The 17,329-nt window shown below is 41.9% G+C and overlaps 1 protein-coding gene and 2 non-coding genes across 3 annotated transcripts; all 3 read right to left on the reverse strand.

The window, feature by feature from the left end:
- Nucleotides 1-2,420: 2,420 nt before the first annotated feature.
- On the reverse strand, nucleotides 2,421-5,924 carry LOC107568747 (uncharacterized). The gene is made up of 4 exons (XM_016254741.1): nucleotides 5,841-5,924; nucleotides 3,870-3,983; nucleotides 2,674-3,138; nucleotides 2,421-2,576 (listed from the first exon to the last, which is right to left on the reverse strand). The coding sequence occupies exons 1-4, from the start codon at nucleotides 5,922-5,924 to the stop codon at nucleotides 2,421-2,423; spliced, it is 819 nt and encodes a 272-aa protein (XP_016110227.1).
- A 9,341-nt stretch (nucleotides 5,925-15,265) lies between these two features.
- trnad-guc (transfer RNA aspartic acid (anticodon GUC)) lies at nucleotides 15,266-15,337 on the reverse strand. Its single transcript has one exon. It is a non-coding gene; the product is annotated as a tRNA-Asp (tRNA).
- Nucleotides 15,338-16,258: 921 nt separating this feature from the next.
- On the reverse strand, nucleotides 16,259-16,330 carry trnad-guc (transfer RNA aspartic acid (anticodon GUC)). Its single transcript has one exon. It is a non-coding gene; the product is annotated as a tRNA-Asp (tRNA).
- Between the last annotated feature and the right edge of the window lie 999 nt (nucleotides 16,331-17,329).

Raw genomic sequence — 17,329 nt, forward strand, 5'->3', positions numbered from 1 at the left:
CCCATCTTTCCCCAGAGTAGTCTGTCGAGCACTAATTATCGCTCTCTTTAACTCAAACATGTTTAATGGTAGGTCTAATGGATTTCCTGACATCTCATTGTCCTTCAAAATATTAGGGTATTCCATTAAGGTTTTATTCCTACTCTGTCTGGCCTCTACTGAAAGATTATCAGAGCTATGAACTTTCAGAAATGTTTGAACTAAAAGTTCAGCCTTTTCTAGGTTGCTAACAGCCATATTGTCTCTATTGTTCATCACTGGCTATTCATAATTTGCATTGATTTAAGCACGTTAAAAGCTTAAAACATAAACCTTTCTTCCAGTTAGAAAAGACGCAGAAGCGCGGCGCAGCCTTATGACGTCACATCACCAGACCAAAATAAAGGTCCTCTTCATGCGCAGCTGCATTTTATAAATCACAATATAAAGATATAAGAATAATTAAAAGATGAATGTTTGGTGACATGCATATTCAGATACATTTTCTCCAGTGATGAACTACTATTGAAAGAAAAACAAAAGTGCATAGCAATTTACACATACATTAGAAAGAAATATGCCAGGTGCATTTAGAGTAATTCTTTGCTTAAATAAAAATTACAATTAAATGCATGTAGTGAATCACATCTAATATGTGAGATTCTATATATATATATATACACAAACCCGATTCCAAAAAAATTGGGACACTGTACAAATTGTGAATAAAAACAGAATGCAATGATGTGGAAGTTTCAAATTTAAATATTTTATTCAGAATACAACATAGATGACATATCAAATGTTTAAACTGAGAAAATGTATCCTTTTAAGGGAAAAATAAGTTGATTTTAAATTTCATGGCATCAACACATCTGGGACAAGGCCATGTTTACCACTGTGTGGCATCCCCTCTTCTTTTTATAACAGTCTGCAAACGTCTGGGGACTGAGGAGACAAGTTGCTCAAGTTTAGGAATAGGAATGTTGTCCCATTCTTGTCTAATACAGGCTTCTAAAAAATTGACTAATAGGGGTGGTATACGAACTTATATACCAAAATGTGCAGTATTCCACTGTATTGCATAGATAGGTATAACTGAATAAGCCAAATACAAATCTTCATGATCTCTCACACACACCCACACACACACAGGAAACAGCTGTGGTGTGATTAGGGGTGAACGCAGTGAAAACTTAGGCTACAGTAGATGGGGAACCGATTATTGCTCCCCCATGATATTTTGTAAACTGGATTTATGACAAAGAACTGCACAGATGCAGATATTGCAAATTATCATTATTGTTATACTTTATTCTCAAATGATTAATGTTAACAACATCAGCATTGGTTACTATGAGTATAGTGTGTATTAGGGAGTAGATTTCAATTTCTGCACAGTCTAATCTAATTGTCATACTCTTCGAATTTCATATTAAGAAATTCTTTTAACACAAAAAGCAAAATATGCTCCCTTCAAACTGGTTTTCTTTAAAATACAAATCTTGTGTAATCCCAGGCTATCTGTAATCAGAAGCACATTTATAACTGGAATGTAATTTAATTTCATTCACATGTGTTTCATAAACACATAATCCTTTCTGGATTACAATCCGCCATCAAAATGATACATTTAATTATTGCAGCTGCTGTGAGAAAAGCCTATAAACGATCTGCCAGCTGCAGGATCCTCCCATGTGATAGCCTAGTAGCCGGGACAACTTCTTTATGTTTACAGACGTGATGTAATGACGCAGCGCCATGCTCGAATTTCCTGCGAAAACCTACCCGTACCACTCAAATTAGAAAATATTATAAACTGACCTTTGTGAATCGGGCTAAAGGAAGGCGATAGTTTTGAACACTGGCTGGTTATGTACTTGCTCAAATATTGATTTTGGATCATTTTTAACCAAAAGAATTTACGGACTGCAGCTTTAACATCACTACCTTGATAAAAGAAATGTATTGAGGAGCCATCACCCATGTATTGAGACTTAGGCTGGCCACAGGATAACAGGATCTGGTTCGCTTTTTTTGCGGCGCCTGCTGTTGTTGTTGCTGCTGAACTGCCTGCTGCTTCTCTACGATGTCCTTCACCATCTTCTCGAGCGCTGCCTGGTCCAGAGGGACAGCCCTTGCAGGTGGATTGACTGGGGCAGGTGGCAGTGCTGTCACTGGGACACTGATTGTTTCACTGCCTGTGTGAAGACGCTGCCATAAATTGCTGTGTCTCCAAGAGCTTTTCTGGGCTGGTGTTGAGAGAAGCATTAGTGTTCTTTTTTTTAGCAAGGTGTTTTATGTACCTGCTTATGTGCTGCTTTGTGGTTGAGTGCAGAAGGCTGTTGGGGTCAGTGCAGGCACTCTGTACCATAGCAGCATATTCAGCATCCACCTTTGTAAGGAGATCCTTGCTCCCGTGGTGCTTGGCCAGCAAACCATCAATGGCATTTCTCATTGGACATTGCCCAGTTGTTTGTTCCTTCACTTGTCACAGCACTTGGAGTGGAAAACTGGTGAAAAATGACAGTCTGTGGGGTGGCCTCTAGTTCTGCAGCAAGAGGGGTCTTAGCAGAAGAGGTATCCTTTAAGCATTCCTGAAATTTAGCAAAATTTGTGTAATATGCGAGTGAGAATTATAAAAGCATTTTTTTTTATCAAAAGCCTGTTAACCAAAAAAGTTTAAAGGCTTACCTGAGATGGAAATGAGAACGGAACGCCAGATGAAGACTTTTCTTGCATCTCCACATCTCCTAGGTCTGTCTTCCTGCTTTTGTGTTTGTCAAAGTCAAGAGGCACAGGTCGACAGCCTGGCTCCACATATTGCAGGCCAAACCTCTCTCCTGTGTCCCTGCTGGAGATGTGCAAGGCTGGATATTTGGGTTGCCCTGTCACTCTTATAGATGCCCTGTTTAACTCCATCATCAAAACAGGGTCAAACTCTCCAGGTAAGACAACCCCAGGCTGCTTCAGGTCCACCAGCCGCTGATAATTCCAGCGTGCCACACCAGTCATACCCTGCGCCTGGAACAACTCAGGAGAGACGCGGTTTCCCGTTTCCCGCTGAGCCTGGTGGAAATTAAACCCCTCCTGCTGTGAAGTGCCTCTTACAGGGATCCAAATGGGACCAGCAGCTCCATCACCCTTGACATGATTCAGCTGTAGGGTTCCACCGTTGTTGTGTCCTTTAGTACTCAGTAACTGTACTTTAATCAACACATGCTACATTTTGCAGGACTATATGGCTTCTTCTTAGAGAATACTAAGTAGCACCTCTACACTTAAACAATATACTGCCACCTTGTGGTTAAACTACAAAACACCACATTTCCCCTCTCACTTAAAATGTTTCTTCGTATCACAGGTTATTTAGAACAGGATTTTGTTTTCTTTTGTTTAAAGGTTATAAAAAATTACAACCTCATTGAAGAACTTAAGTAACCAAAATAGCAAAAAAATTCATTAAATATTACTAACATTAACCCTACAATGGAAATTTAACTCTGTAAATTAAATTCTTACTTCTGATGCATGTTTCAAGCACGTCAGGCAATTATAACGGTTCACATAACTTACAGTGTAACACCAAAACAAGATGCTTTTTTCCCCCAAGCATGTGTAACGTTTCAACGGTTAACTTTTCTGTATTCCTTTAACCACACAGGTGATCTACACACTCTACTACTCCTCCTAGGATTAAATCTCACTTGTGACCGCAAGTCCTCATGTTGAGTAGCGATAGGACCTGTGAAATGTGGTAGTTTGGATGCATTCCATTTCTTTTTGTCACTCAGCACAAAAGTACTTCTCCCGACTTGTTGCTCAATGTTCAGGGGTGGAGAGAATTTGGAAGCTCCTTTTTTCACATTAACAGATCTTTTCACTCTCACCTGGTCCCCTGGTTTGTAAGTGTGGTATATGGCTCCACGTCTTTTGTCTGTGGACGTCTTACTCTTAAGCTGCTTGTTACTCACAGTGTCCTTAACCTGAGTGCATTTGTCACTCTTAGGGCCCACAGGAAAAATGTTCAGCTTTGTACACATTTTTCGATGGTGTAAATGTTCAGAAGGAGAAACACCTGTAGTACTGTGTGGAGTAGCTCTAATTTTGCAAGAACTCAGTCAATGCATGTTTCCATGGTTTCCCCATTTGTTCTGCAGAAAGGATGCATTCCTTCAGAACTCTGTTCCAATGTTGCACTGTGGGTAGTACACACTTCTACATATGTGACTTATTGCCCTTGCTTTTAAGAAAGCTGCAAACATGCTTGAGAGAAACTGAGCGCCGTTATCAGTTTCGACACATTGAGGATTGCCCTCCCTACTGAAGACTGATTGAAGGAAGGATGTGACCACCTCTGCAGCAACATTTGGTGAAAATGCCACCTCAGGCCACTTACTGTGGTAATCCACTAAGGAAATGGCAAAATGGCAGTCTGAAGGTCCACTCTCAAACGGTCCGACTATATCGTTCCTAGTTTCTGCCATGGATCGGATGGCAGACTGACAGGCTGAAGTGGAGCAGGTGCAGTTTTTGCTGATTTATCATTCATTTGGCAGGTCAAGCAGAAAGAAACTGCGGATTGCATTTGATCCTGCAAACAAGCCTGTACGGGCCCACTTAGGACTAGCCTAAGGGCCCCCAGCGGGCTGCCAGTGCAGGGCCCCTGAGGATTTGCTCATTGGCAAAACGTTGGCCCCTTAAGCCCGTGTTATACTTTCCACATGAGCAATCCAGACGCTTACACAGACAGCGCGGACACGAACTATTTGTATTTATACTACAGAAAGCATACGCTGATGGTCCGCTCTGCAACAAGTGAACAAACAATTGCCCAGAATTATTGCACATCTGGCTGTATTTATATTGTTTTATAGCAATGGGCTTCTTCACACAGCCTGCGCATGTACAGTTGCTGCTTTTGTAGCCTTGTCCGCACGGTCACAAAAAATGGTAAGCACGCAGATGTCCGCGCACACTCGCCAATAAAGTATAACACAGGCTTTAGTGCTGGCCCTGCACGGGCAGCCCCTGATTTGATTTAGTCCCCAGGAAGCCCTCACTTGGCCAACACTATTAATCTACAACAGTTATTATTAATCTAAGTTAGATCCTAATTAGTTGGTTCAGGTGTGTTTGATTAGGGTTGGAGCTGAACTCTGCAGGAAGGTAAATCTCCAGGAACAGGGCTGGTCACTCTTGATCTACAACAATTAATCGGTTTAACTTTAAATACTTTTCAGCTACTATAAATTAAGTCTTTAAGAAAAACAGTTATTATACATCTGAAATGGATGCGGTCACCACATAACTAATGTCTATATTGTCAAAAATGTTCAGTAGTCAAAGGGATTTCAAATCAATGGATTTATTAAATACAAAATAGACCAAAAAAAAAAAGAGACAAAAATGTAAATACACAAAAGTAAAAAAAAAGAAAGCACACAAAGCATTGTAAGACTGTAGGATTTCGTCATGTGAAAATTGATGTGCGAAAGTCTTATCTGTAGTACATCAATGTCCAAACACTGTCTGTAACTGAAGTTGGCTGATAGCAAATGAATAACCCAACCTCTTTAATGGAAACATGCCACAGCTCACAAACACCAAACTCTTCCTAACAAGGAGCAGTCAAAAAAAGTCCAGACTATGGTCTCATGTCGAAAAGAACTTTAAATCCATATTCAAACTGGACCATGATGTGGTAACCTCACCAATAAAGAGTCCTTTTAAACGGTTTGGACGGACTCGTAGTCCTGCTTCAGCCATTGTCATGCCATGGACAATGACATGGTCAATGACTGTTGCTCGCATCTCGTCTGTAATGATGGTGCGAGGTTGTCTTGCTCTCCCTCCTGGACCTTCTCCTCTCCCTTGTTGGCCTGCTCCTCTTCCTCCTCTGATTTGAACTCCTCTTCCTCGTTGGCCTGCTCCTCTTCTTCCATGGCCAGCTCTTCTCCCTCCTCTGACTCGAATTCCTCTTCCCCTTACTCTGCCTTCATCCATTGTGTTTGTTTGGAATCTTCAGCAAACTGTGCATGCTGAACTTGCTTTTATACATGTGGTCACAGCATTAGCAACAAGTGTCTTCAATTTTGAGTCGTTGTGTGTAATGAATGACGCCAGGTGTGTTCATTGTGTTCAAATATTGCTGACTGTGGCAAGCATTTTGCATCACATGAGCTTTCATTTGAGAATATGAGCAGAGTTCTTTTGCAACTTGTGTTTTAGCAAAGAAAAATGTGTTAAGATTTATGAGAACGGAGGATTGTGTTTTGTGAATTGTGTCTTCATGTGAAATGTGTTTATGATATTGGAAAATGATGGCTAGATTTAGTAAATGTGTTTAGACAACTGGTCATTTGGTTTAGAGGATTGGCTTTTGTGTTTTAGCATTTGAGAAAAACTGTAACAGGCTCATGTATGTTATACCTCGAATATGGCTCATGAGATCCACTTTCCTGCAGAGTTTAGCTCCAACTTTGATCGAACTCACCCACCTGTGATATTCTAATGATCCTGAAGACATGCTTAGATGTGTTTGATTAAGGTTAGAACTAAATTCTGCAGGAAAGTGGATCTCGTGAACCAGATTTGAGGATCCCTGGCCTTTATGAAACAACAGGTTCTGAAATGGTCTCTTTTGGTTTAAGCCATTCCAGTTCAATTGAGTGGTTAAAGAATGGCAAGTAAATGTTGTTTGTATTCTCCTAGTTGCATTACAGGGCTGCCTACAAAACCTGCATGGGCCCAAAGGATACAAAAGTTGCTCTGGGCCCAAACGGGCTGGCCCACACTGGGCCATCATTGGATTAATGTGGACAGTCCGCTAGTGTGGGCTCCTCACAGAGAGCCTGCGGTGAGCCCAAAGCTGTGGGCCTCGCCTGGGCAAGCCCGCACTGGGCCCGTTTAGGTTTGGTGTGGGCTGGCCCTAGCCAACTGTGCCCGCAAAAAGCCAGCATGGGCCCCGCAAGGACATGTTTGCAGGGGAGCATCCATCTGAGGCCACCAAAACTCCAAAAATCATGCAGCCTCCGTTTAGTTTGAACAATTCCTTGGTGTGTCTCATGTGTAAGGGAAATTGGTCAATTTAGCTCAAAGGGAATCATTTATGATTTTATAGGGAATTTGGACAGAATCACTGTTTTACGGCTGATCACTGAGTCGGCCAGTGATTCAGTGAACGAGCCGTATAACATAAATTCTCCAATGTATATTAATATCCGAAATATAGTGAAAACCCTATTTATTAGCACAGTAACAAGATTGGCAGTTTAAGACATTAACTTGTAAGCACAAAACACAAGATACTTCTCTTTTCAATATAAATAAGGCTTTATTAGATAAATCTAAGACTAAACTAATCTAACACATGAACACACGCAGTTGCAGAAGGAGAGAAAGTGAGGAAAGAATGAGTTTAAGAGAATGAAAATTGTGAAATCCCAAGTTTACAGCAATATGTGCAATTGCATAGACCTGAACAACCATCAATCACTTAATTAACCGTCGCATTGAGTTCCTCAATGAGGTTAAAATATATATTAAATGCACCAGTTCAGCTAGAATCTGGAGGTACTTGCGTTGCATGTGTAGGGGGGTTCCCTTTGTTGTCGTCATTAAAGAAAGGGGGTTCCTGATATTGCTGATTGGCTGGAAGTTCAGTAGTTGTTGACGTGACGTCTTGGGAAGCCAGTGGTTGGGCGTTGGCTGAAGATGCGGAGTTGTGGGCTGGTTGAAGTTTTGAGGCAGTCACCTCGGAGACACGTTGTTGCGGCAAAGCTTAACTCAGAACACGAAACTCTCAATGGAAAATAAAATAAATTAAAGTAGAGGAATAGAAGTAAAGTTTGACGAGACTAGGTGGCGTTTCTCCTCATGGTTTTGGGAGGAGCTGCTGGCGTGTAAGCCAGAGCACGCTCAAAGAGTGCTAAAAAGCAAAAGCTAAAAAAAAGCATGACTAAAAAGCTAGAAGCGAAAAGCTAAAAGTTAAAAAGCTGCATGGCTAAAAGCGATGACTAAAAGCATGACTAAAACGCATGACTAAAAAACATAATTTGATGGTGTCCTGAGTATTTAAACCGGGTTGTTGGCCACATCCCAACAGGTGTTTTGACCAATTAGACACTGTCTTAGATGGGTGTTGCTGTAGTTCTCCTCCCAATTCATAAATCAACATGTCATCTCATCAGTCACATGGTCCGAATTTTCCTGCTCTTGCAGAGTATAATTTTGGACATGATTTCTATAACAAGAATATGATACATTTGACAAAGAATTGATTGGAAGAAACGTTTCAAGCAAGATGCAAACACACACATACTAAACATGAATATGAACCCTTAAGTTATTCAATAGTTATTGAAAAGACATACACAATAAGTGATTAGAACATGATAGTCAAATGTGTGGGTTACATACATGATATGGAGTTAAGCAATGGACTGATATTCGTTTATAAGTCCTTTTGAGTTCATTTTGGTGCATCGACATCTGTAAACGACAGTTTATGTGCCATTCTGTGAACATAAGGACATGTTCTGTGAAGACCAGAGAGGTTAAAAGACCTCCTAAGGAATCTCAGTCTGGTTCTTGTCCTCTAGGTGGGGTGAAACCACCCAACGCAGTTTCTACTAATGATTTTCCTCATGTGATGGTCATGACTAACTGTGTCTTTGACAATTAATCTTGGTTACTTGCCCCAAATTTGACAATCTCCTTGGAATTGTCAATAAGTGTTCTTTTGTTTTAATGCTGTAAGCTGCTCAAATCCCGTATAAAATTCAATCAATAACTGGAAGTCCCCTCGGCCGAGGACAGGTTTGACACTGCTGCGTGTTGGCCAATTACACGTGGAAAACATTTGTCTGTTGGTTCACAGCTGGGATTGTCCTAGGGTGCCCATGTAGCAAGGCTACATCCTTCCATCTACCTCCCCTTCTGCTTCTAGCTTTTTCTTCGTGGCCAAGAAGGTCGGAGGCTTGCGGCATTGAATAGATGGGCCTCTTTGTGGAATTCGGCTCTTTGGGTTGTTCAACACCAATCTGGTCGAATCTTAAATTGTCTGCATCGGTCTGATACCCTACACATGCGCCCAGTTTACTAGCTGACTGCGTAAGATGTTCACCTCTCATCACCAGCACACCATCAACACACAGTTCATCACAGATGCGAAAGAAAGGCACTAGAACAGGATCCAGCTCACGGACGTTTTTTTAGCCAGCCCTGACTGATTTGTGAACGCAGCATGGCTCACTCTGGACAGGATTCTGAAGCAGAAAGGAACTCCTCCATAGACAAAGTCGGCAATCCAGTTACAAAAGCAACCATTTCTGGTTCCAGAGCACCATCTGATTCTGTTGACAATGTCAGCCTGGATAAACAATCTGCAGCACAATTAAAGCTTCCAGGTCGGTATACTATGTCATATGTGTAGCAAAGCAAGCGTGCTGACCACCGGGCAACATGCATACCAGCCCGGCCAATGCCCTTGGTTGCCATTAGTGTAGTGAGTGCACGATGATCAGTTCTGAGTGTAAAGTGTTGAAACCATAAATACAGCCACCACTTTTCTTCGGCCCAAACAAAAGCCAACGCTTCCTTCTCGACCATAGAGTATTTCCTTTCGGCCACTGCATGGGTTCCCAGAAGAGAATGCTGCAGTTCTCTCAACCTTGTCTGGGTGCATTTGTTTCAAAACACCTCCCAGTCCATAATCAAATGCATCCGTCAATACTATTATGTGAAGAGAAGGGTCAAACAATGCGAACACTGGGCTTCTAGAAAGTAGTTCTTTCAATGCTTTTAAGCTGCAATCACCAGAGTCAGTCCATTCAAATTCAGCATCTGATGCATCTCTCAGCAGCACACGCAATAATAATAATAATAATAAGTTTTATTTATATAGCACCTTTCCAGAGCTCAAGGATACTTTACAATAAACATCAGAAATGTGAGGATAACATAAAAAAAACAATCAAACAATAATACAGAAAGTAAAGTAAAGAGAACATCAGACATCCAGAGAGTAATATATGGATAAAACATAAAACAGAATAAACAGAAGTCATCTTAAGAAAGGTAACATTGTGAAAACAAATGAGTTTTGAGCAGCGATTTAAATTCAGACAGGTTATTGGCAAGACAGAGCGATCTGGGAAGAGAGTTCCATAATTTAGGGGCAACAACACTAAATGATCTGCCCCCCTTGGAAGAGAGGCGATACCGAGGGACGGCAAGAAGGCGAGAATCAGAGGACCGCAATGAACGAGGTGGAGAATAGGGAAGGAGCAGTCTGTGAAGATAGTTAGTAGCCAGACCATGCAAAGCTTTAAAAGTAAGCAGGATAATTCTGTCTGCTAATCTCTGATAATAAAGCGTCTGTCTGCGCTTGCTTGGCCATTTGTTGTGAAAAAATAAGGAAAGTTTGTCCAGCTGAATTAATTTAGTATTTTGTTAGACGGGTATAAAAAAGCTTAATTTACCGCGGCAGCTGTCGCGTGACGGCCTCCTCGTGTGAAGACCGAAGAATGTAAAGACCATCGACTCTACCGTGCGACTCCACCGGGCAGCACACCGGCAAAGGATAAGTATCGCTTTTTATTTCTCCTCTTTCCTACTACTTGTTTCACTTCTGTTTCAGTTTTTATAACCATTTCTTACTATGTGGAAGTAAGTTCTTGTTTTTTAGCATGTAAGTTTGGCAGTGTTATTTTTTAGGATTACTGATAAACTACGGTCGCTTGATTTGTATTATTTGTATTTGCTATTTATTTTAATTTTAGTTAAATTATGTTTGAATTTATTATGTCTGTATAGGTCTTTTATTAAGTTTTAGTCTTATTTAATTTGAGTTATTTTAATACTTCAACAAACTAAATGGACATGAAATAATATATATATTGAATTTATAAATGTATATATATATATATATATGTGTGTGTGTGTATGGTTGTACATACACATATGTAGTTGTTTTTTTGGTGTTTAGCTTAGTGTTGTGTTAGAATCATTATTATGCTCTTATACCTTTTGTTCTTTAATATTTTGAATTGTTTTTAGCTTCTTTTTTTTTCATTTAAATGTTAAGTTTGGAAATTTTGTTGTATGCATTTGTCATTTTTATTTAATTTCTTTATTTTTAAAATGTGTATAAGTAGTATTTATAAAGTTTTAGCTTTTAGTTTTGGATCTGTTTTTAGTTGTTTTAATACTAGAATTGATTGCTTCTGTTGTCCTCATTTGTAAGTCGCTTTGGATAAAAGCGTCTGCTAAATGACTAAATAAATAAATAAAATTTAAAAAAATTATCATTAAAATTTTTTTTTTTTAAATTATGCATTTAACAGACACTTTTATCCAAAGCGACTTACAGTGCATTCAGGCTATACTTTTTTTTTTTTTTACCAGTATTTGTATTCCCTATTAATTTTAAACTTAATACAATAGGCCACTGGTAGCCAATGCAGATCAGCCAGGATAGGGGTGATGTGGGCAGAACACGAGTGAGAATATGATTGGCTGAATTTTGAATATACTGTAATTTAGCAATGGAGGTAGCTAGTAAACCAATGAAAAGGGCATTACAGTAAACGAGACGAGATGAAACAAAAGCGTGGATGAGAGTTTCTGCATCATTGGCACTAATGAAAGGATGGAGCTGGACAATTCGTCATAAATGAAAGAAAGCTGATTTAGTGAGAGAGTTAATATGAGACTAAAATGAAAGAGAGGAGTCAAACATAACACAGAGATTTCTGACGATACCAGATGTAGCAATAATAGTGCCAGTGATATTGCAAGTAAAGTCAGCAGGAAATTTGGTGGTAAGTGATGGGGTACCAATAATGATGATCTCAGTTTTATCCATATTAAGTTTCAGAAAATTAGAGTTAAGCCATGTTTTTACATCCTGCACGCAAACAGAAATTTTATCAATTTGTGTGGATAGGGAAGGCCTGCATGATGTGTAAATTTGAATGTCATCAGCATAAAAATTATAGTTAAAGCCATGATGCTGTAGTATCTGACCCAATGGTTAAATATAAATAATAAACAGCAAAGGCCCAAGAAATCTAAAATCCCGAGCAGAGATGTAAAACTGTATATAACATAGGTATGAGGAGAGCCAGGAAAGAGCAGTACCAGATATACCCACAGCCGAAAGATGAGAGATAAGCAAATCATGAGAGATGGTACCGAAGGCTGAGATCAAGTATCAGAAGTAAAGACAGAGCCAGTGTCAGTGTTGGATTACAAATTTATAAAATCTTATATCTAGGTTCCAATGTAATAGTATAAACTGATAAAAGTTATGTACATTGTGTTTTACATTTTGAGGTAAAGATGATGACATTCTAAGAAGATCAAGTCAGGCAGCCCAGTTGTCTGAGACATTAACCTTTTGTCTTTATTCACTTCCTGACCATTGGGCAGGGTCCCAAGTTAAAGCTGAATGCTAAGCTCAAGGCACAGCTGTGCCTTTGTCTCTATGATAATGTGAAGGTATGGGTTATACTGTCAGGCTGAGTGGATTTGCACCTATGCATTTGAATGACACTGTTATGCTGATGAGATCAGGGCTGTGGAAATTCTGGTAATGGGCTGATTTCTGTACTGCATTTGCATGCTTTGTTTAGATTGTCTCCACCTCTATGTATCCCTCCCCCTTGAAAGGTATAAACTCTACTGTACTGAGATATAGTTAGACTTGGATGACTGCAGCGACGCACAACGAGTCCTCAATAAAGAGTAACTTCTGTATGAAAGATATCCCAATGTTTCCTGGTCTCTGCTTCGACGAGGAAAAAGTTTCCTACAGTTTTAGTGCTGTGACCCGGATAGAGCTCCTCACCTGAATCCAGATTGAAATTCAAGCTGAACAAAAATCTGATTTCTTCGTTCCAGACGGAATCTTTCTGTACAACCAAGGGTTGGTGAGTGCCACTCTATCCAAAAGAACCTTTAAGACCAGTACAAATTTGTTATCCTCTGCGCCATCAGAGAAGAGTTAACAGACAGCTGTAGGGTTTGGTTAACTAAGTTATCCTCTAAAAAAATATTTTAGAGATGAAGGTTATCTTCTGTCCAAGCAGGGAAAATTAGCATTACATGCTCATATTGGTTATCCTCTGTTCAGGCAGGGAAGATTAGCATCACTGGCTAATATTTGTTATCCTCTGTTTCGGCAGGGAAGATTTGGTTATCCTCTGTTCAGGCAGGGAAGACTGACATTACGTGTTAATATTTGTTACCCTCTGTTTCGGCAGGGAAGATTTGGTTATCCTCTGTTCAGGCAGGGAAGACTGACATTACGTGTTAATATTTGTTACCCTCTGTTTCGGCAGAGAAGAATTGGTTACCCTCTGTTTCAGCAGGGAAGTTTAAAGTAAAGTGCTAGTAATTTGTGTTATCCTCTGCTTTGCCAAGGAAGGTTAACAATAGTTGATCTGTGTTAACAAGTGTACCCTCTGTTGATCAGAGAAGTTTTAGTGTTTTGATTGTGCGGTAAAGAAACTCACAAAATGTTTAGAAAGAATGCTAGACTGATCCCCACAACTGAAAAAGGTGGTCTCGCGACTCCTTTGTGGTCAGATAGCGAATTCAAATCACTGTTAGGAGTGCAAATGTGAAACAGCACCATGAAATCTACGTGTGGCCAAAAATATACTGCATCCGTAGTGTTAAGCACTACCATAGAGAATGAATGGGAAAAGTTAAGGGAAGTTAAGCTCAACTATTTTTGGCTCCCAGGCGGCTGACCCGGGTTCGATTCCCGGCCAGCGCATTTCCTTTGGTTTGGGCTGTGAGGGGGTGTCGGCACTCTAGATTACCCTTGGCGAGCGTAGTGGTTTACCAGAGGGAGCGACCAGGCCCAAGAGCGTGGAGAAACAGCTCGAGTTTCTCTTCATTATCGTATAAATCTTTCGCCTTTTACTAAAGATTTCTGTGGAGGGGAACTTTTTGCGAGTGACTTGTATTTTTGGAGGCTCTGATCACAGCAGAGCAACTCTGGAATGTCCAGAACAGAATGAGTTTGGCCATCTGCCAACACGAGGTGGGAGGTTGCGCAACTGGTTAGTTTCTTTATTTGCAGCCTTAGCGGTTCTTGCGTCACCGCATCGTATTTATTTAACCAGCACGGAAAGACAGCCCTTTTTTGCACCAAAACCTTCTGGATGTGTCATTTCGGCAGCAGAAAAGCAATGGCCCTCCCCATGGGCGAATCGAACCCCGGTCATCCGCGTGACAGGGGGAGATACTGTCCACTATACTAACGAGGATTTGTGCCTGTGCCAGTTCGTCCCCAGCCAACGCCACTGCACCAACATCACTAAACAAAGCGTGACTTTTTCTTACACTGACCCAGCCCGTACACCATAAAATACCGGATGGACCCATCATCAGCTGAAGATGTTTCACTTTTGGAATGCTACAAATTACAGGGGTCATTATTTGGACTCTTTTATTTGTTAAATTTTTTTTTCCAACTTCTCAGATGGAGGCATGAGAAAGAGATTGCATTGCCTTCATTGGGCTTCTGGTTACTGGGCGACCGAAGGCACTTTTGTGACTTTGAATACTCCCGTTTGGAGTGAGGGGGTGAAGAAATGCAAGTGGGCAGGTGTCGGCACCTTAGATTACCCTTGTCGAGCGTAGTGGTTTACCAGAGGGAGCTCACAGGCCCAAGGGCATGGAGAAAAAGCTCAAGTTTTTCTTCTTTATTGCATAAATGTTTTGCCTTTTTCTAAAGATTTCCATTAAGTTGAACTTTTTGCGAGTGACTTGTATTTTTGGAGGCTCTGATCACAGCAAAGCTACACTGGAATGTCAAGAAGAGAGTGAGTTTGGCCCTCTGCCAACGCGCGGTGGGAGGTTGCGCAACTGGTCAGTGTCTTTATTTGCAGCCTTTGCGGTTCTTGCGTCAACGCGTCGTATTTATTTAGCCAGCACAGAAAGACAGCGCTTTTTTTGTACGTGACGGGATCCAAACCCTGGACTTGCTCTCTTTAGTGCCGGGCCCAAACAAAGTTCGCACCAGCTCCTCTAGCCCTATCTTACTCATGTGCTTTGAGCGCTCTTACTGACCGCACAAGCCAGTATAATCCATGTGTGCAGGTGGTATAGTGGTGAGCATAGCTGCCTTCCAAACAGTTGACCCGGGATCGATTCCCGGCCAACGCATTTCCTTTTGTTTGGGCTGAAGTCAACGCAGAACTCCTTCTGTAACCCCTGGCTGCACCAAAACCTTCTGGATGTGTCGTTCGGCAGCAGAAAAACAATGGCACTCCCCGTCGGGGACTCGAACCCCAGTCTTCCACGTGACAGGCGGAGATACTGTCCACTATACTAACGAGGATTTGGGCACATAGCAGTTCGCCCCCAGGCAACGCCACTGCACCGACATCACTAAACAAAGCGTTGCTTTTTCTTACGCTGACCCAGCCCTTACACCATAAAATACCGGATGGACCAATCATCAGCTGAAGTCGTTTCACTTTTGGAATGCTACACATTACAGGGGTCATTATTTGGATTCTTTTATTGTTTAAAATGTTTTCTCCAACTTCTCAGATGGAGGCATGAGAAAGAGATTGCATTGCCTTCATTGGGCTTGTGGTTACTGGGCGACCGAAGGGACTTTTGTGACTTTTACTACTCCCGTTTGGAGGGAGGGGGTGACGAATTGCAAGAGGGCAGGTGTCGGCACCCTAGATTACCCTTGGCGAGCGTAGTGGTTTACCACAGGGAGCTCACAGGCCCAAGGGCGTGGAGACACAGCCCGAGTTTCTCGTCATTATCGCATAAATCTTTCGACTTTTACTAAAAATTTCCGTTTAGGGGAACTTTTTGCAAGAGACTTGTATTTTTGGAGGCTCTGATCACAGCAGAGCTACACTGGAATGTCAAGAAAAGAGTGAGTTTGGCCATCTGCCAACACAAGGTGGGGGATTGCACAAGTGGAGAGTGTCTTTATTTGCAGCCTTTGCGGTTCTTGAGTCACCGCACTGTATTTATTTAGCCAGCACGGAAAGACAGCGCTTTTTTGTACATGACGGGATCCAAAGCGCTCTTACCGACCGCACAAGCCAGAATAATCCACGTGTGCAGGTGGTATAGTGGTGAGCATAGCTGCCTTCCAAACAGTTGACCCGGGATCGATGCCCGGACAGCGCATTCCCTTTGGTTTTGGCTGAAGTCAACGCAGAACTCCTTCTGTAAACCCTGGCTGCACCAAAACCTTCTGGATGTGTCGTTCGGCAGCAGAAAAATAATGGAACTCCCCGTCGGGGAATCGAACCCCGGTCTTCCGCGAGACAGGCGGAGCTACTGTCCACTATACTAACGAGGATTTGGTCACATACCAGTTTGCCCTCAGGCAACGCCACTGCACCGACATCACTAAACAAAGCGTTGCTTTTTCTTACGCTGACCCAGCCCTTACACCATAAAATACCGGATGGACCCATCATCAGCTGAAGTCGTTTCACTTTTGGAATGATACACGTTACAGGGGTCATTATTTGGACTCTTTTATTGTTTAAATTGTTTTCTCCAACTTCTCAGATGGAGGCATGAGAAAGAGATTGCATTGCCTTCATTGGGCTTGTGGTTACTGGGCAACCGAAGGGATTTTGTGACTTTTACTACTCCCTTTTGGAGGGAGGGGGGTGACGAATTGCAAGTGGGCAGGTGTCGGCACCCTAGATTACCCTTGGCGAGTGTAGTGGTTTACCACAGAGAGTTCACAGGCCCAAGGGCGTGGAGACACAGCTCGAGTTTCTCTTCATTATCGCAGAAATCTTTCGCCTTTTCACCACGTTGTATTTATTTAGCCAGCACGGAAAGACAGCGCTTTTTTGTACGTGACGGGATCCAAACCCTGGACTTGCGCTCTTTAGTGCCGGGCCCAAACAAAGTTTGCGTCAGCTCCTCTAGCCCTATCAGCGACTCATGTGCTCTGAGCGCTCTTACTGACCACACAAGCCAGTGTAATCCACGTGTGCAGGTGGTATAGTGGTGAGCATAGCTGCCTTCCAAACAGTTGACCCGGGATCAATGCCCGGCCAACGCATTCCCTTTGGTTTTGGCTGAAGTCAACGCAGAACTCCTTCTGTAACCCCTGGCTGCACCAAAACCTTCTGGATGTGTCGTTCGGCAGCAGCAAAACAATGGCACTCCCCGTCGGGGAATCGAACCCCGTCTTCCGCGTGACAGGCAAAGATACTGTCCACTATTCTAACGAGGATTTGGGCACATAGCAGTTCGCCCCCAGGCAACGCCACTGCACCGACATCACTATTCAAGTTTCTCTTCATTATCACATAAATCTTTCACCTTTTACTAAGGA

The sequence above is a fragment of the Sinocyclocheilus grahami genome, unplaced genomic scaffold (genome assembly GCF_001515645.1).
Source record: "Sinocyclocheilus grahami isolate Dianchi unplaced genomic scaffold, SAMN03320097.WGS_v1.1 scaffold1278.1, whole genome shotgun sequence".
NCBI classification, from domain to species: domain Eukaryota; kingdom Metazoa; phylum Chordata; class Actinopteri; order Cypriniformes; family Cyprinidae; genus Sinocyclocheilus; species Sinocyclocheilus grahami.